The sequence below is a fragment of the Typopeltis vanoorti genome, chromosome 9 (genome assembly GCF_054136105.1).
Source record: "Typopeltis vanoorti isolate ZY-2024b chromosome 9, IOZ_Tvanoo_1.0, whole genome shotgun sequence".
Classification (NCBI taxonomy): domain Eukaryota; kingdom Metazoa; phylum Arthropoda; class Arachnida; order Uropygi; family Thelyphonidae; genus Typopeltis; species Typopeltis vanoorti.
In genome coordinates this window covers 70,262,401-70,283,947 of record NC_143557.1, presented here as the reverse complement: position 1 = coordinate 70,283,947, position 21,547 = coordinate 70,262,401, and the positions used below count along the sequence as shown (strand labels likewise).

At 33.7% G+C, this 21,547-nt stretch overlaps 1 protein-coding gene across 12 annotated transcripts in view; it reads right to left on the bottom strand.

The window, feature by feature from the left end:
* Positions 1 to 21,547, bottom strand: part of LOC150103132 (TOX high mobility group box family member 4-A-like) — a 540,588-nt gene that overhangs the window by 64,595 nt on the left and 454,446 nt on the right. For all 12 annotated transcript variants that reach the window (XM_090397573.1, XM_090397570.1, XM_090397578.1 and 9 more), the window contains 2 exons: positions 18,877 to 19,094; positions 11,842 to 12,253 (listed from right to left, as the gene is read on the bottom strand). In XM_090397573.1, coding sequence (XP_090253699.1) covers positions 11,842 to 12,253; positions 18,877 to 19,094 — 630 coding nt within the window. The remainder of the gene's footprint in view (positions 1 to 11,841; positions 12,254 to 18,876; positions 19,095 to 21,547) is intronic.

Sequence of the window (21,547 nt, the reverse complement as noted above, 5' to 3'; positions counted from 1 at the left end):
AATCACATCTTCATTTCCTACCCTGTGTGAACGATCAGGCTGTGGCTCTTCTGGTGTAACCTTTGTTTTTATTTATGAAAAATGTTCAATGTGCTTTGCTTATCCTCTTCTTTTCATCATAAATTTGTTCATAGCAAGTAAATGCATCATGTACTTTCGTTTCTATTATTAAGTAGCGTCCATATTTTCGGCCATTTTGAGAACATCGCTAACTGCAGAGAACACTTCTGCAAGACCCTTCATTGGAAATTCTTTAACTACATCTTCCTGTTTCTCTTTTCCCTCTTCCTTTTCTCGTTTTTCCTCTTCTGCAACAGTTGTTCCTCCAGTTCGACCAATTTTTCGTTGGTCAACTCTTCAGAGGAACTTTCTATGAGTTGAATTATGTTGTCATCATTCACTTCGAGATTCCGATTGTTTGCTAGGTCCACTATTACAAACTTCCAAAATCATGCACAAACCTTTCTAATGTCTTTTTCCATATACCACTCATACATTGAGAGGTCACTTCGTCCCAAGCCACAGCAATATTTTTAATAGCATGATAAATATTGAATGTGTTTCCAGAATGCATGAGTCTGGTCATTTCCTTCAGTAGCAGAAATGACTTGTGAAAAAGTTCTCCTTAGATAATAAGCCTTAAACACTGCAAGAACTCCCTGATCCATCGGTTGGATCAATGAACTAGTGTTTGGAAGAAGAAACATGACTTGAACTTGGTGAAGATCACCGCTATAAGACATATGACCTGGAGCATTAGCTAGAATAAAATTTTAAATTCTACATTTTCTTTCACACAATAGCTTTTTATTTCACTCGCATAACAGTTGATTAAGGCAAGGCATCCTCAATTTTTGAGTCATCCACAACTTTTATTGCTCCGAAAATGAATTGGGAGTATGCTTCCTAACGTTAATGAAGATTCGTGGATTCTCACTGTGCAATATTAGAAATGGTTTCAGTTTATATCCAGCCACATTACCTGTAACAGAATCGTAATACGGGCATTAAGAGCTTTGAAACTAGGTATAGATTTTAGCTTTTTTTTGTGAATGAATTGTTTGCTCAGTCATTTTTTTCTGAAACAAGGACACCTCATCCATATTAAATATTTGCTGTGGCAAATAATTCTCCTCTGTAATAATTTTATCTAATTTTTCCACAAACTCCTTGGCAGCCTTTTCGGCACTTGTAGATTCCCATACATTTTTATGTTATGCAGTGCAAAATGCTGCTTGAATCTCATGAACCAACCAGAAGAAGCGTTGAATTCGTAGTCATAATTGGGTTCTGCTTTCTCCTTCAACGTGTTGAAGAGAATTAGTGCCTTAGCAGTTATGGTCACAGTGCTAAGGGTTATGCTCTTTTGTTTCAGGTCCTCTATCCATGATGCAAGTAGCTTTTCCATATTACCGATAGGACCTTGTCGTTGCTTCGTCACTATCGTTGATTTAATGGAAGCAGATCCTTTCACAGCCTCTATGATTTTATCTTTATTTTTCAAAGTGGTCGTCACTGTAGAATGAGACCATCCGAAGTCATGTGCGATCACATTGACAAGTTTACCAGCTTCATGTTGCTTTATAACTTGCAACTTCGTTTCAAGATCAATTGCTCGTCTCTTTTCTGTGATTCTTCACTTCACATTTTTGATTGTGCTGTAGGGGCCATATTGCACAAAACATCGCAAATAACTAACGATAAATACATAAATAACCCATTTCTCAAACACAAAATCAGCATAGGAACTGTTGAAGACACGTGACGAGGAGGTTGGAATTGAAAGCGCTGTTGCCACTATGCATGCTTGTGTCTTGTTCGAAAGTATATTCCCTTATGGGATCCCCGATATAAGTCAAGGGATGACTGTGTATATATGTGTTAAAGATACCAAGCTATTTTAAACATGGTTTTTACTCCATAAAAAAACTTTCTACACACACACATATATATATGTATATTTGGTTATCTAATAAGGATATATATGTATATTTTTTTTTAATGCATTTTCATGCAGTTACATGGTTAGGTAAAGTGCCACACATATTTTTCAATCTTTCTTCATTGTGCAATTTGACAGAAATGCCAGAGCATATCTAATTAAATTTTATAAATATTGTACTGAACAAAAAACCATTCATTAAATTTTTTTTTTATCAATTTTTAAGGAGTGTATTTCAAAAAAAAAAAAAAAAAAAAAAAACCACACTTGTTCATAAAATTTAATTCAGTATACTTTAGCCAAATTTCAAACAACATTCGTATTCATTTATTTAGCCAAATCATAGTTCGGTGCATCCGTAATTTCTATACTAGATAAATAAAAGTTATACTTCTGGGAGAATTTCCAATATTACTTATTTTAATATTTAATTCCAATTCTGAAACAGATCATGTTCTGTTTTGATTTGATGTATAGTTTATTAAGACATCCAAGGAATATATAATGCACACAAATTAAGATAAAATTATGCCCTGTAGCTTAGAGGAAAAGTCCACCTCAGGGTTACAACAAAAGGTGGGTATAAATGCATCAGAATGGTACATTACATAAAATGCAGGGACTTGAGAAAGGCAAGTAATTTGATGACAGAAGGACAGTGACATCTAATTACTACATGCAGAATAAGTTGTTGGCACCTTTCTTCAGAGAAATCTCATGGTTATTTCAAAAAGATTGAAAAAGCATCTACTATCAGCAATGAACACTGCTTCTTCATTGCTTTAATGATGACCAAATAGCTTTGCTAAAACTTCTGGAAATGAATTTTCTCATATAGCAGAGGGGCCGCTAAGGGTCAAAGCAAGATAAAGGTGGTTTGGAGGTCCCATCCCAGTTAAGGAATACAGAGAACCACCTGGGGCGTCTGACTAAATGTCCAATCCTCATCTTCACACAGTGTGCCCTGTTAGTAGATACCTACTGGATACTGAATGAATGAGGATGGTAGGCAATTTGGAAATTAGTCGACCAAATTGTACTCTTGACTGTCTTAAACCAGAAATGCATATGATGGTACCACATAAGATATCATGCTAGCTGAGATGTCACTAGGTTAAACAAAGCCCCTGCTGTTTATGTCAGGGAACCAAGGAGAGCAGTAAAAAGTCAGTTACTGGAACAGCCTCCAACTGAGCATCTAGAAAAAGAACAAACCCAATATCAGAACTGAAGATAGGAACCATCAATAAGGAGAAATGATGGAAAGGAAGTCAAACTTGCAGAACTGGAAAAGTACCACATGAACATAATAAGTGGCATTATTGAAACAAAAGTGGGTGAGAATTTACTAAAATAAATGTATGGAATGTATATTTGGACAATAATGATCAAGGAAATGAAGGAGTAGCATACAATACCAAACATGAAGATCAAACACTTTCTAATTGGAAGGAATTTCAAGTCGAGTTATGTGGACAAACTTCAAAATGTACAATGAAACTTATTTCTGCTTAATCCCACAGAAGATTTTCCTCTTAAGGAAGAAGTGGATGAATTTTTTGAGTCATTAAGATTTATGCAAGCATACTTGAAAAGAGGCCGATAAAAATTGTGGACGAGGAGAAACTTTGAGAGGAACAAGCTGCGTTTAGGCAACAGAGGTTGTCAAGATCAGATTTTCACTTTATGACAAACAGCTGAGAAAGCAAGGGAAAATAACAAGGATCTGTACTTAAGTTTTTTATAGATCTGGAAAAGGCAGACAAGGTGCCCAGAAGAAAGCTTTTTCAAAACACTACAATTCTTTGGAGTAAATGGAATATTATACAGAGCAATATATAATCTATATTTAAGTTGTAAGTCAGGAGTTAGAATTGAAGGAAATACAAGATGGTTTGATATAAAATGAGATAAGACAAAAGTGCACACTATCTCCAGTCTTATTTATCTGTGTGGATCACATTATGAAAGAAAGTGGCACATTAAACTTGGTATTAGAATAGGATACAGGGCCGGCCATCTGAAAGGTGCGATGGGTGCAATGCACCCAGGCCCCACGATCGAGTGGGCACAGTCGGTACACATTTGCGGAAAAGTATTTTTTTATTTTTTATTCTTCTAATTTTGCTTATAACTAAAGGGATTTCATCGACAGGATTTTAGGGCCCCCAGTAATAATAATATCTCTGTATTTCTCTATTATATTTAAGTTTTTGCTTAACCCTTTTGATGTGTTTATGCAGTGTATAAAAATTAACAAACACATTTCATTTTTCCCTAAAATGCGCAATTCATCATTAGTTTTTTCCTAATCTGTTACACATTTATATCATTTGGCTCGTTATCGAAACCAATGAAAAAATATTTATTATATTCTTTATATATGGTTAGTCTAGAGCAGGGGTGGACAACCCTTAACATGCCTGCCAAACGTGGCACACCAATGACTTTTTTTTTTTTTCCGGCACGCAACCCAGGGCTCATCTTAAAAAATAATTAAATAAAAAAATACATTTCAAACATCTTCGCTGACACATATTTAAACTTAATATAATACAATTTTATTAAGTACAGCTATACTAAATAAAAATGCAATAATTAATTAAACTCTGCCAACTGTTTCATAATAATAAGTAATAAGAAAATTAGAAACAAACATCCTATTTCCAAGCCATCAATATATCTCCATGATATACTGATGTGCTAGTTTTGTCCAGTTCAGTTGTTGCATTATTCATCAGGCATCCAGACGTGGCGTGACTCCTTTACCATCATTTAATATATCTTTTCGTGTTTTGTAAAGAATGTATCAATTTTCTAAAGTGTATTTGGATTTTATTAAATCGTAAGCCATTAAAATATGGATTGGAAGTATTTATTGCCAATTAATATGTTTAACTTATTAGATATAAAAGCAAATTTCCTTTACATTGATTTTCGGAAACTAAAGTTTTCAGTTTTTTTAGTAAAATCCCCGCATATATTGCAATTGCTATTTCCTGCCTAGAGAGCAGTTTCCTTATGTGCATCCTACCCAAATAGCACCATCTGCTTTCCCATTATTTCAAGAAAAAATTAGCAGTAATTTACAAGACTTGAGATACTTAATGAACAATCCTTCACGAATGACTAATGAACAGACAGCTATGGTACTAGGCCAGTAAAGATATGTGCATATATGATTGGTGTGGTATTAACAAAAGATCGCCCGAGTCAAAGATAAAAGTCAGCAGACAATTTTTGAATTGAAATGCTAATTTTCTTCAACCAAATTCAATATTTGAAAGTGCCATAACAATATTTACTATATATTTCCTAGCTTCAACACGTTTATGAATTTTAACACTTTCTGTTGATTTTTATTGTCGCTCTACATTTGAGCTGGAGGAGCAGACTCCCACATATCTAGTTTTTAGTGTTTGCCAGTGCAGCATATAGTTTTGCTTGTGGCTAAATAGCATAGCTTTGGGGGAAGGGACATGCGATTCATTAGTTAGTGCCTTTATCTCAGCTGTCTCTAATTGCACTATTTGTTGAGAAATATATTACACAGACTGCAAATGTTTGTACCTCATTCAGTGATACAATAAAACGACCTGCTTTTACTGGTGTCTGCAGACGTATTGGCTAGTATAGAAGGCGCGTGGTTTGCCACGGGAAGCGAGTCACTATTGCCATGAGGTGAACATGATTAAACTTTTTTTTTTCTGTGCGAATTTATGCGAAACTTTTCTATTTCTTTTTTTTGCCAAGTAAAATCAGGGGTGCGAGTTATATGAGAGGACCGGTTATATTCCAGTAAATACGGCAAGTTATTTTTAAAGCTATGTGAAATGTATTATCAATATTCAGAATTATGAAGTGTTGTCTGCACATGATTAGATCTCGACTACGTTAATTTCAACTTAGTTAATAGTGATAGATAAGGGTGAAACTGACGTACTGAAGTAAACAAACGAAAAAAATAAACACATTCCTTAAGTGTTTCTAAAATTTTGTAATATTATAAAAAGTATGTACATATTTAACTTTTTGTTAATTCATGGGATAAAAATATTTAATATTACTTACTTATTCGACAGGCAAAGCCTAACCCATAATGTCCATGCCAAGAAAGTATCCCTCTGGGTGTCAAAAAAGGAAATCAGCAGAAAAGAAAAAAGAAGAAAAGCAAAAAGTAAGTAGATTTGTTTTCATGGCTACAAAATAAATCTGACAACGATATTGCTATGACTTCAGCAGTTGCGATTCAAACTTCAACTGAAGAAGAAAACGCTAAACAAGTTACACAACTTTTCAATGAAAATGTAGATACTGTGGGATTCGTCGATATAAATGATTCAGGTTTGTGGCCAAATATTATAACTGATAAATTTAGATTATTTTGTGTTAAAACCAGACCTAAACAACATCATCAAGATGCATTCGTTAAGAATGTTGAAGATAGATCATTTTCTACATCGTACTATTTAAAAAAAATGCCAAATGGCGAAACTCAGCTTTGCAGCTGGTTTATGGAGAAACCAGCTGCAAAGAATTCACCCTTAAATGGAGAAAACTGTCATCTGTAATTCGAGATCATGAGCTTTCTGTTGGTCACTTTAATTCTTTTATTGCTTGGCAAGAATTACTAAAAAGGCTTAATTTATGTTCGACTGTTGACAGAACAAATCAAATTAATATAAATTAAGAAACGGAACGTCTAAATTTACTATTCCAAAGAATTGTAGATGTAATTCTATTTTTAGCAAGTAATAATCTGTCATTTCAAGAATCCCACGAAACAATAGGAACGGCGAATAATGGAAATTTTTTAAGTTTAATAGAATTATTAAGTAAATATGATCCTGTGCTAGTGGATCATGTAAACTGAATTAAAAATACGAAAAAAAGAATTGTGCATCATTTGGCGCATAGATTTCAAGAGGAAATTATTGCTGCATTAGGTAATGAAGTCCTTAATAAAATTAAAGACGATATAAAAGCATCCATATATTACAGTATCCAAATGGATTGTACTCCTGATATTTCTCACAAGGATCAAACTTCAATAATTATTAGATATGTAAATTTTGTAGACAAAAAATTAATTATAAATGAGTCAATTATAGGATTTATTGAAGTAACTGATGTGACTGGTGAAGGACTAGCAAATTCTCTTTTAAAAAGAATAGGTGAGCTTGATTTAGATATTATGAATTGTAGAGGGCAAGCATACGATAAAGGTAGCAATATGAAGGGAACATATAAAGGCGTACACTCTAGAATAATTAGTTTAAACCCTCATGCAATTTATGTACCTTGCTTATCACATTCTTTTAATTTGATAATTTGTGATGCTGCTTCCAGTAGTATATATTGTAAAAAAATTTTCGGAAGAAATCCAGGAAATTGATTTGTTACGAGAATTGATCTTGGACCAAAAAAATGTAAATAACATGCAAGACATATTGCAATATATATTAAATAATAGTTATAATTAACTATTTCCAAATGTACTAACTGTATTGAAAATTTTCTTTACGTTACCAGTTACTATAGCACGTGCAGAGCGTTCTTTTGGCAAATTAAAATTGATAAAGAATTATCTTCGGTCAAGTATGTGCAAAGAACGCTTAAATGCACTTGCTATGTTAAGCATCGAAAAGGAAATTGCCAAAAATTGGAATTTTTCGGAAATGATTAATGACATAGCGGGAAAAAAAATCGCATATTTAAATAAATACATATTAAGCAATATACTTGTTAGTAAAACTAGGCCCCTAAATAATAAACCTATTTATTTTTTTATTACTTTAAACAATAATTAATTGTAAATAGTTTTTGTGCGCTAATTGGTGAGCCAGGTTACTTTTGTTTGTGTTAAATATTTATTTTAATTATTTAATTCTTTTGTTTTGTGTTCAGTAAACGTTACGTTAACCTGTTATATTTCGAATGTGTTTTTTTGTTTCACTGTGCCAAAATCATTTGCAGGTAAGAGGTTTTACAATACGTTTATTTCGAATCCTTTAATTTTTACCTTTGAAAAATATTTTAGGGCCCCAAAAGGTTTCTTGCACCCAGGCCCCCTTTATAGAGAAGACCAGCCCTGATAGGATATATCAAAACTTACCTCTTTTCTTTATGCAGATGATGATGTACACCAGGATTCTATAACTAAACTTAATAACAGCTAACAAATTTGGCATGAAAACAGCAATAAAAAGACCAAAACTAAAAATAGACATCTGCAGCTACATTCTCAATGGAGAACTTACAGAACAAGTAAAATATTTCAGCTATCCAGGCACAGTTTTTAGCGAAGGTGGCAACTTAAATTTGGAAATAGACAACAGAATAAACAAAGCTGGTATGGTAAGGAGCGAGTGAAATAAGTTTATTTGGAATAAGAGAAATTAACCAAAACACTAAACTACAGTATATAAGACAGTGTTACAGTATACAGTATACAAACCAGTTTTAAGTTATAGATCTGAGAAAGAGTTTAGAAATAAAGCACTTTTTTTGAACGATTACAGACCACAAATATGAGAGTTCTGAAAAAAAAATTAGGGGCCTGAATAGATGGCATCAGTGGCAAAATCGTATTAAAAATGAAGATATTAGGAAAGAACTTGACATTGTTAGCATTCAAGAGTGTGTGAGCTTGACTAATCTAAGGTGGTATGGTCACTTAAACAGAATGGGAGAGGAAAAGTTAGTAAAATAGGTGTTTGATGTTAAGATGGCAGGAAAAAGAACTAGAGGAAGACCAAGGTCTAGGTGGATTGATTCAGTCATAAGTCCCTTAGAACAGTGCTTCCCAAACTTCTGGATGTCAGGGCCCCCTTTGCAAAAATTAAAATATTTCACGACCCCCCTCGAAAAAAATTGTAATAGAGAGATATATTATTATAATATTTATTGTATTTATATTCAATACAAAACATACACAGCGAATATTGCAAAAATCAAATGCATGTATTACATTTTTTGCCTATTACCGTTTGGTTCTGAAGACGATGCGGGCTGTTCTGGTAAAATATGAAATACTGTCCTTTTTTTTTTTTTTTTTTTTTTTTGAGTCTGTTTCTGCTTCTTCTGATTGTTGCGGGAATTTTTTTTTATTTTTTATCAGCCACTTATCCATCTCAGTGTTAAATTTTTTAACATAGAATAGATCAAATAATATCACCACTTACCGATAGTGGCACACCACAGACTGATAACATGAAATTAGTGAATATTACCTGAATAAGGGAATCCCCGGACCAGGAACATTTTTCAGTTTTGTGACTTTTCTCCCTTTACGGTAATTAAGCATAACGCGAAACAGACAGCAAAGGCAGGTTATTAAAACGTGCATATGATTGGTGCAGTATTAACAAAAGATGGCGCAACCGAAAGATAAAAGCATAGCTGACAATTGAGTTGAAATGCTAACTCTCTTCAACCGAATTCCATATGTGAAACTGCCATAACATTCATTATATATATATATTACTTAGTTTTAACACTTTAATGAATTTTAACATGTTCGGTTGAATTTTATTGCTGCCTTGGGAAATCGAACTCACACACATCTAATTAATAACAATAGTTTTTAGTTAGATACCGTGTTTGCCCATGCAACATATGGTTTTGTTTCAGTCTATACAGCATAGTTTCTGTATGAGGGGACATGTGATTCATTAATTAGTGTGTTTTTATCCCAGTTGTCTCTAATTGCACTATTTGTTGAGAAATATATTACACAGACTCCTCATACCTTATTCACTGGCATAATAAAAGTACTTGTTTTTATTGCCTCTGCAGTATAGTGGCTATTAGGGAGGGGTGTTGTTTACCAATGCAAGCGAGTTACTATCTCTCCACATGAACTTGTTTAAGCTTTTTTTCATGTGTGAAGTATATGCGAAACTTTTATTGGTAACAGAAAACTATCTCGGATGACAGTGATAATATAAAACGAGTTTTGATATGTATATAAAGTCAATATCAACAGTCTCTGATTACGAACGCGTGATGAAAGGGACAGGAAGATTTGGAGCTTCCCTGGAGGGCATTAGAAGTAAATACAATTAACCACTGCTTTGAAATGAAACATATGAATAAGCAATATTTACTAATATTCATGAAGCGCCGAAAAACGCAGGAAGCAAAGTTTGTGAACCAACACCAATGTGTGCATTTTTCCATTAAAATATAAAAAATAACAAAAAAGAAATAATAAATAATAAAAGTTGAATACGTTTCTTTTAAAATAAAAAAAAATCTACTTAGTCTTAAAACATTTTAAATTTGTTTTCATTATATTACAGCCCCCCTCAACAAAACCTACGGCCCCCAAGGGGACCACGGCCCACAGTTTGGGAAGCGCTGCCTTAGAAGAATGAAATGTTAGATATGAAAATATTGGAATACTGATAAGTAAGAGACTAATTTGGTGGAAAATTGTTGATAGGAGATTAATGATAATATAAAGTTAATCATGTAGTGCTGTCAGTAGCCTGTACACTCCTTTATAATTAAACTGATGATGAAATACAGCAGAGATTTTAATATTTCATCATAACAGTCTTTTTTTTCAAAAAAGTAGAATCCCAATACTTACAGAGGTTTCAAAAATACTCTGTTTAGGTTAAGCAATAAAATTTCAATGCAAAGTAAATTCAAGCAAAAATAAGCATTAGGATATAAAAATTTATTAAATTCTTTATATTTAAAATATGTGCTCATTAGTATTTTCTGATATATGTACTTTTAAAACGCAGCCACAATACTGTGATAGTCAGGCATGATTAAATTTTTATTATTACTAGCTTCCTATCGTATTTTAATTTTCTTCCATATCTGATTTGTCAAATCTGACATTTATGTTCTAATTGATTGTTAACTGCATCAGTCCACTTTAGGTCTTGGACTCCTCTAGGTTTTTTTTTTCTATATCAAACCTGTTTTGCTAACATTTCTTTCCCCATTCTGTTTAATTTGCTCATAATTACCTATGTTTAGGCATTCTTGAAGGCTAATAATGTATTTTTTTTTTTTTAAATCTATAGCTTCATGTTTAATATGGTTCTGCCATTATTATACTCATATTAATTGATATACTAAGGAAACAAATGAATAAGCGGCATAACAGTAATAAACGATATTTAAACCAAAATTTAAATATAAAACACTAAAAATATTACAAAGTTTTCTTGAGTAGATCTGGGTATTAATTTATTCAGATCATTTAAAAAGGTTACATAATTCTATCGAAATTTGCAAAACTGTTTGACAAGATACTACGTGGAAGGCAAACAGAAACTGGAGCAAATGGAGAATATTAAGATAACAATTTAAGAGGATGGTTGATATATAGTATACTCCAACCTCTCTCTTGTGCTTGAAACACTGCTGTTTAATTATATAACAATGACACCGAGGGTAGTTTGAAGGAAAATAATTGTTTGCTGATTGACGTTGAGCTAGGAAGGACAATAGTAAATGAAATGGACGGAGATCTTGCAGCATAATATGAATACATAGCTGCTAGAAATAATAATGGATGCCAGTTTAATCTGGGAAAAGTACAAGGCTATATATAAGACTTTGCTGCTAAATTTTTCCTAGGGTAGACATCAGCTATTTCAGTAAATTAATTTCTTATAAAAAGTTATGAAATTCTTAATACACACAAGTCTCCTAATTCTGGACCTCTTTAAAATCAAACTGAATTTAATTTATACCACTTAAGACAAAAATGTTTTCACTTCAAGTATATGATTTATCCTGTTAAAACATATTGTTATATGTTAACATCTGGCTTAGATTCAATATCAAAATATCTTTAAAACTGACAAAGGGCTGATCCTGAAATATGATAACAAAATCCTGAAGAAAAAAAATCTACAATTATAAAAACTAACCTGTGATACTTGCATGCTGTCATCGCTATCTTCACTGGTTTCAAGACCAGGAGAAGTTTGGTTAGATCCAGGAGGAGAACTTCCAACTGAACCAGGACCCTGTGCTGAAGGGGGTGTTCCAATTTGTAAGCCTAATTGTGATGAAAGCTGGGATTGGCTGATAGTTGTAAACATTGGAGAATGTCCACCAACAGGAGAAGAATGGGGAGGTAGTTGCTGTGGATGAGTTGGAGGAACGTGGGGAGGACCCATGTTATGAATATGAGTTGGCTGCTGTTGCATCATTTGCATCTGAGGATGCTGTAGAGGAATTTGTTGCTGCTGATGCTGCTGTTGTTGCTGCTGCTGTTGCTCCAAAGGAGACTGCATATGAATAGGTACATTACCATATGACTGATCATACTGTTGCATCCTACATAAGAAATGAAAGAAAGACAGAAAAAAAGTAGTTTTTTCCCCCAGCCTGTTTTTTTTTTAATTTCATTATTTAAAAACAAAAATGTCTCATATAGGCATGAATGGTACAAAACAATATTCAATCATTTCATCTAGAAGATGAAATGAATGAATCATTTTAAATTGCAAGCAATAAATATGCACAACTATCTCATTTGTCTTTCAATAATTGAAGGAATAGCATTAATGGAAACACTTCGAACATTTAAAAAAGGCAAGGAATTAATATTATCTAAAATGCACTGATGAGATAAGTTCTTCAGCTAGGCTTGAATAGGAGAGTAGTCAACAAAATGCTCTGTTCAACATAATTAGGAATAATAAGTGATGAAAATTTATATTTACTGCTAGCATATTATTATTACATCACACCTCCTGGGAGTCCAAAGACTCATCGAGGGAGGGCATCAACTCTTCATCCCACTACTCCATCAACATTCATCAACTAACACCAACGCCATCTACCGCCGACTACCACCACTAGTGCTTTCATAGACAATCACAAATATCCATGCCCATAGCGGGATTCGAACCTGCAGCCTTTTGGCTGGAGAGTGGATACGCTAACCATTCGGCCAACCAGGCCGGCAAGTTAAAAAAGGCAAGGAATTAATATTATCTAAAATGCACTGATGAGATAAGTTCTTCAGCTAGGTTTGAATAGGAGAGTAGTCTACAAAATGCTCTGTTCAACATAATTAGGAATAATAAGTGATGAAAATTTATATTTGCTGCTAGCATATTATTATTATTACATCAAAAACAAGTACACTCTGGAACATATTTTTTTTTAAACAGAAGATAACAAATAGTGCAAAATTCTGCCACCAGAAGACATTTGGTGCTGTAAGCATGTGGGTTGGAATTAATTAAACAATAATGGCTAAAAGAGACACAACAAATCAATTTTTGTGTTCATGTAACTTACAGATGTGGTTCAATACAAGTCCTCCTTTTGGATGTTCTAAGAACTGCATTGATTCACCTCACATGCTGCATTATTCTGTCTTTCAAGGCTGCTAAATCAGGAACATGTCCTTCATACACATGCCCCACAACCAAAAATCAGAGGAGTTGAGATCAGTGAACAACTTGGCCATGCTGCGGAAATGCATGACTAATCACTCTGTGTTCTGTGAAGTTTTTAGTAACATTCACTGTATTTGCAAATCCAATGTGAGGTGGTGCTCCATCCTGCATGAATATGGTAGAGTCAAGGCATCTTCGCTGCTGCAGTTGCAGAACAAAGTTGCACAGCATCTGACAATACCTAACAGCAGAGACAGTACAAGTCACTGGTCCTGTCAGGTGAAGTTCTTTGAAAAAGTAAAGACCGATAATAAATGATACAGTGAAACCACACCATACCACTTTCAGTGAGTGTAAAGGGACTGGATGGAACCCGAGGGTTATTTGCAGACCAAATGTGGCAATTCTGTGAGTTAACACTACCTTGTCACTTCACAAGAACTTCCACGGCTATGCATCATTCGCCTCCATTCGAGCTAAGAACATCAGGGCAAACTGCAGTCTAGTTTCCGCATCACCACAAAGCAAAGCTTGAGTATGGGAGATCATGTAGGAGAAAACCTCAGCATTTGATGCAGGATTTTCCACACAGTTGAGTATGGCATGTCCAGTTGCCTTGATATTGCCCAAGCACTGCTGGACCCTTGTGCATTATTCATTCCATGTTCCACAACAGCAGTTGCAACTTCAACTTGTTGAGGAATAATCCGTTTGCGCCCTTGTTCTGACCTTGCTGCTAAAGATCTGCTATTTTCAAATTGTAAAATCATTTTTCTAAGATTTGTTATTGTCACTGGACCTTTTCTCTTATCCTTCAATTTTAGAAGCAAGGCATTACTATTACCACATTGTCGATAGTAAAGCTTGACTAGCAACACACATTCTGGTAAGGCAAGATCCATAGCACTTCAGTCTTATCAGAATGACGTGAATCTGTTTTAGTCTTCCTTATATCCACCAACTCGTCAGCAGAAACAGTGAGATTATCCAAATATCACATGCTTATAGCACCAAATGTCTCCTGGTGGCAGAATTTTTGTACTATACCATTTTTTATCTTTTGTAAATAAAAACTCAATGTTCCAGAGTGTACTTACACCAAGTTTGGTTGAATTTTGTCTCTAATACATTTTTCATTACAGGGCTCTGAACACCTCTTTAATTATGGTGACCCTGTACACATATAGCTGAATTTTGGAACAACTGAAGATTTCTTTTAGTCTCAAAATAATGAATTGCCATAACAAATCAGATCACATCTTTATTAACCTATATCCCAATTAATAGATAAAAATACTGTACAATAGTGGCTTAGTGGATTGTAAATTTTATCCACACTTTAGGTGTGGATAAAATTTACAATCCACAATTTTTTCAATTTTTTTTCACCTGAAGTGAGCCTACCATCATGGTCTCACTAGAGGCCTGTAAGCATAGGAGTCATAGGCATGAAGCAACTTGAAAAAGCTACTTCATACCCCCTGCTATTTGTTTTATATACAGCAAGATTCTCAGTTTACCTAACTTTTATCCTATCTCTGGTACTAATGTTCTATATGTTTTCAGCCTTTCCTGGGTAAGACTTCCACAGAAAGCAAAACAGAAGAGAAAACCATGAAAATTATATACATAATGAAAAATCAAAAGTAGACTGGCTAAGCATGCTCTAGAACATTATTACTTCATTATATGGAAGAAAGTAAAGTCATTGCTGTGGCCTTCAATTTTTGTCAACTCTACATTATTAAGAGGAGAGAGGGGGAAAGAGAGATTTGGTTCTTTTCCCATACTGAAGAAGGATCTTAGGATTCAGTCTACTAAGTAAGGCAAATACCTAGGAGAAAAGGCACACTAACTGCATGAAACAAAAATATAGTAAAATACAGGACCATTTTGGTGTTGGTTGCCACAGAAGAAAAGAGTTTGTCTTGGCTACCACAGCAGCCAAGACAAACTTATTCTTTAACTTCTCACAAACTCTTTTTTAGAGGCTAAAACAGGCCTCTGAAACTTTGAAAGGAGAAGAAAAAGATTACTGAAACAAGTAAAGAATCTTTTACACAAGGCTGGGGAGAAATTATGGTCAAGGATGAGTTGGATTATGGTTCACAAAAGATGAAAAAATAACATCCTTGAATTTAAACCTATCTACCATAATACTATAACTCGCATTGAAAATCGATAAGCAGCTTGATATGCACCTACCTCTAGTCATTCATAGATAATACATGTCATTAGAAAATTATAATGAGAAACTTTAATTGTAAAGTAGGCAAAAACAACAAAAAGAAAGTGCTTTGGGTGCTAAGGCCAAAGACTTCCTGAGTTTGCAGAGTACCAGTGGTTGTATATAAGTAATGCTTTAATTTTTTTTTTTTTTTTAAATGAAATAAATGAAAAACCTGGAGATTACCAAATGGAGAAGTGTTTAATCAAAGTGATTATATTATGGTGAGTAACATGGAATTATTAGATGTAATTATGGTCAACCAGTTTGTGGTTATATCACTATGATAGTGATCGCAGGCTAGTGAGAGTGAGGATAGAAATAAACATCGAGAGAAAGACTGAGATAGGTGTTGAAAAAAAATTCACAATATAAAGTGAAGATATAGCAAACCAAGTTTGAGGAAATAATGGAAGAAAAGTTGAGAGAAAGAAGTATGAATGAATCATACTATCTGGGGGAATGGAGGAAACAGTTGCAACATTAATAAGAATGTGACTAAGAATTTAAGAAAATCATTCCAGCAAGCAAAACATACTGTACAAATACTTGATCTAAATTTAAAGGAAAGAGAGAGAAGAATTAAGGAAAAGGAGATGCAGGAGTGGTACTGACAATATAGAATTTGTAAAATCCAAAATTTAGAAAATAAATCAGAAATGACATCACAAAATATGAGAACAATTCATAACATAATAAACAAAATATTAAAAAATCAACAAAATCAGCCAAAAAGACAGAGAATGAAAAAATAAATAAATGGCTTTCAAAACTGAAACATAAGCAAGTAAGTAGTACAACAGACAGAAAAAATATGCAATATGCAGTGATTTTTATAGGAACCTATACAAAGGCACAGAAACAGATACAAATCCTTTACTCAATTTAGATGAGGCAGATACTGAACCACCATAATAGAAGAATTATAGAGCATTCTCAAATCAGCAAAAAGTAATAAAATAGCTAAGTTCAGAAGAAGATGGTATATTAGCAAAATAAAATCAGAAGGTTCACAGTTTCATAGGTCATACTGGATATGTGCAATGATATTTTAACTGAAAAATAAAAAATTCATAGCAATGACATTAATCAATGATTATCTCATTACATAAATAAGGCAGCAGAGATAATATCAATAACAATATGCCAATAGGTTTATTATTGCAATTTTACAAAATTTTCATCTCTCTTATTTTAAACCAATATTTTGGATGATGCTCAATCATATGAACAAGCAGACTTCAGAGCAAGATTCACTGTAATGATCATATTCATATCATTATCAAAGCAAAAAAGTAAAATGAATATCATTTTTCTGCATTAGAGTTTGTAGATTGAAGAAACCATTAAGTCTTTATATCAATCAGAAATAAAACATCTTAAAACAGACAAAATATATCAGATTATTAGAAACTATATTTCCAAACTCAACAGCAAATAAAAACAACAACAGGGAAAGGCATTCAGCAATGAGATTTGATATTACTCAAAATGTTTTCTGCTAAATTAGAAAAAGTCTTTAGAAATGTAACATGGAAAAAACTATGCAATTGACATCAATGGAAGACATCTAAATCATTATTTACATTTTGCAGAAGATATGGTTCCATTTAAAAAAAAAAAAAGTGCTCAAAAAATGGTAAACGACCTTAACAGAGAAAGCAGTGACAAAAAAAAAGTTCAAAGATTAAACATAACCAAAACAAAATTTATTGGCTGTTAATCCTACTGAATTATGAAAACAATATTTATTTCGGACAATTAATTAGGAAAAAAAGATAAATAGAAGGATTACACTAGGAAAACAACTTTTGACTGCATAAAGTTTATCTGAGGATATTTACCTGTATGGTTAAAAATAAAGCCATTTTAATACATGCATTATTCCAGTTTCTTGCCTATGGATGTGAGACTTGGACAATGACCAGAAACAGGAAGACGGGTTGCATTAAAGAGTCTTGAAGAGAAGAATGTTCCATATAACAAAAAAAGGCACTGAATTAGAAATAAGAGAAATGATTGGAGTAGAGAATATTACAAAGTATTTTAAAGCATGTAAATGGAGATGGGTCGGACATATTATAGCAGATTAACATATGAAAGATGGTCAAAATTAAGCAGTGAGGTGGTACCATGAAAAGAATGATCTACAAAGGACATTAGCCAAGGACAGAAATAATCAGAAATTTTTGAAAAAGGGTGAAGAAGAAGTAAGTTATTGCATAAATCAAGTTTTGAAATGTGAAGACTTCCTGGAAGTGTGTCAAATCCTAAAAAATCATTTTAATTGTACCAAAATTGATGCATTTATTTTAAATAAATATGTATGGATTACTTTAACTTCTCTTCCTCCAAAATTATTGCCTATTATATAAGGAATGCAAATATCTAGAATCAAGCCTATGGTTTCCCCTCTCCCTTTTTTTAGTTTGTTGAGGGTATTTTTTTTTTCATGTGTTAGTAGCCTAACGATGTTGGCTCCCCATACAATATCCCATTCCTATCCACCCATTTCAGAATTTTGTCTTTAAACAACTCTAATACTTGACCCACCACTCCTGAAATGCTAATTGGTTGATTCTTTATGCAATGGAACAATTTTCACCTCCTTCCATTCCTTTGGGACTCTACCTGAGCTGAGACTCAAGTTAAACAATCTAGTCAAAGGGACTACCAATTCACTAGCACATTCTTGTAATACATGAGCTGATATCCCGTCCAAACCCATAGCTGTATTCACATTCAGATTCTGTAATATCTGATATACGACTTCCTCTATCCATACTTCCATATTAATCCCTGTTATATCTATTACTTTAATATCTTTACCTGGATGATACACTCTTGCAAAATGATCACTCAAATAATTCAGTTAGTTTATCTACTTCAATCACTACCATTCAAAATCATTCTACTTTGGTCATTTTTTTTTCTTTATTTTTTGTACTCGCCACATATTGAAAGAACTCTTTCGGATTACTCTTGGCTCATCAAGCTAATCTTCTCTCATACTCCGATTTTGCCTTCCTTACCATACTAGTTCCCTCTTTTGGTCTGTGCTTTATACTTGCAGGGCTTGCTTGTCACCTTCATCTTTGAATCTCTTCCACATGCTCCTTTTTTTCAGTACCTTCAAAAGTAAGCCCTTCACATAACAGATTCAGAGGTCAGTTACAATTGACAATTAGAATAATTGACAGCATACAGTCAACTAATTTTAATCTCTTCCTGTTTAACTATCAGACATAAGCAAATACCTGTATGATAAACAACCCAACTACTATTTACATAAAAGAATAGTCAAGATCCATAAAAAAACTTACGTCATATGCATTGACTGAGAATTCATCATGTCTCCTGATGAATTCCCTCCCATCTGAGACAAGTACATGTCCTGTGGTGTGCCACCTGGAGGACCAGGATACTGTGGAGAATTTTCCATCATACCAACTGGAGATGAAGCAGAAGTGATACTGACTCCTAAACTCTGGTTACAGGATGGATGTTCAAGCTGTGTTCGTGGTTGCCGATGACTTAGTTGCTAACATGAAAAGAATCAGAGAAATAAAATGCATTAAAATCCAATTCATAAAATACAGTTAGGATTATATAATGTATTTCTAATTACTAAACCATATGAAGAGAATGCTTTAAAATCAACAACTATCATTTGGTTTTAGGAATTGCCCACACTGTCTCTTTCATGTAATCCTACACACCATGAGGTTGTTCGTTATTACTGTGGATTAGTAGTAAGTTAAGAAAAAAAAATTAACATTGGATTTGAAGTCTTGCAGACTGCAGTGTTTAAGAAATACATAAGAGATAATGACAGAATGAATAAACAAAGAAGAAATAAAATTTTATCTTTTACTTTGGAGTTGAATTGCAAAAAATTATGAGCTTGTTTTAGTAAGATTTAGATGAGATGAGAGTACCAATCCAAATGTGAGAACAATAATGGTTGGGAAGATTTGCAATTTATATACACTTAACAGTTGTTCAGGGTGAAATGGTACCTTGAGCTGAAGAGAAATTAATTTCTTGGATGCTTAGAAAACAAGACTTGTAAATAAGTTTAGCCTAAGAAATACAGGAGATTAGAATTATCTCAAGAGAACAAATCCCATCTTGTCTAAAGATATGGATAGTCGTCAAAAGCAGGAATGGAGGGAAGTCCCCCACAAGAAATACGATAGGATTGAGTTTTGCAAACAGTGCAGTTAACAAGATTGTCAGAAGAATGGTTAGGAGATGAGAATTTAGGGTTGCAAAAGGTCATCTTCCTTCATTCCAACCACCTGTTCTTTGGAATAATCTCTCTCCATACTGTACATTCCATGAGTACCATCCCCAACTCTTTAAGCATATTAATAGATTATTTCTTTCTGCTTAAGCACTTGTCCACATATGGCACTGCTGTATCATAGGTCTTGTGACCTTTCATGTTCTACAGGTATTCTACAGATTTTGGTGATTTGTGTAGTGTAAGATCTGTCAAGTGAGAAAGAGCGTGGTACTCCAACATTAGTTGGAAAGTTTGATGAGAGAAATCCATCCATTATCACACAGTGCATGACTAGAGAGTAAGCTGGCAAATGATATGCAGAAGTCAGACCACAAGAGATATCAAATGACTAATATTGATATTCACTTGATATTCTCTAGACTTTTCCATAGCATTTGTCCAAAGGCAAGTAACATAAACAAGATTTCCCTATGGTGAAATTCATACAGGTTACTGTTTATTAATAAAAATGATTCCAGTTACTGCAGAAGTTGACTTGCTGTACAAAAAACTGAATTGAGAGCTACAGGATGAAATTTGATGGTAAGCATTTTTAACCTTTCTTAGAAATAGATTGAATACAGGCTAATTTCCAAGGTGCTGCATTATTAAATACCAGTGAAATAGAAAAACAGAAAAAATAAAAGACAAAACAGGGATCAACTCTATAACATAAACCCCCAGAATAACTGAAGAACCAAGCATTACCAGAAGACTTTTTTGGTATTAGCTTATTTCCGAAATTCTCCTTATCTCTTTCTGGTAAAAAATAAAAGGAAGCAATGAATGTTGTGAATTAACTTTGGGTAATGATGGAACCATCAGAGTGCAAAAGAGGTGGAAGCAAGACTGTACAAAAGTTACAACCAATAGTTTTGACTGCCATTTGGAAACTGCTTGTTTCCTGCTTTTGGTCCTTTCAAAATTAGTTTTGGATGTTTTGATTATTTACTTGCAATTATACAAGCTTTAGTATAGACTGAAAAGAAGAAGAAGAGTTTAATGAAAGCCAACTGTTTGAAAATATTTGAATTTTCTCTTAAACATTTTTGGCACATAAACACAAACACAGAGAGCTAATGTTTAAATAAAGGACATCAGATTAAAGTTGAATGTCTCCAATACCTATACGAATTGTTTCAATGATGTAGTGTTAATGTTGGATCCGAAGTAATTATGAAACAAAAGAAATGAGACAGAGAAGTTACATAAATTCCCACCTGGCATTCTTGTAATGCAAACAAGTGTAAAAGAGTGGAAGTATGAGTGATGCTCTATGAAAGAAGAAATCAACTAACATGGATCTGAACTGCATAGAGAAAACAACATCCACAGTAGATAGAGAAGAAACAGTGGTGGTCAGGATAGTGACCTTTCCTGTGTTCAAAAGGATGTATACTTTGTATTATGGAATACTAGGGCAATTGATGGAGCCCCCATAGCTCAGTCGATATAGACGAAGCCCTTTGGTTGAAAAGACCTGGGTTCGATTCCTGTCAGTGACGTGAGGAACCTTTATCTGGTCTCTTTAAATGAAAGCTGAGTTAGTCAGTCTCATGCAGAGGTAGGGGGGGCTTTCATCCCTCAGAACAGGCAAACCAGCCCCGTGAATACACGCAGATTACAGTCATGAATATTGCTCTTAGGTGATGCAGCAGAGGAGGGACGAACTGGCTGCATTAATTCATCATAAGCTCCTCAATTGG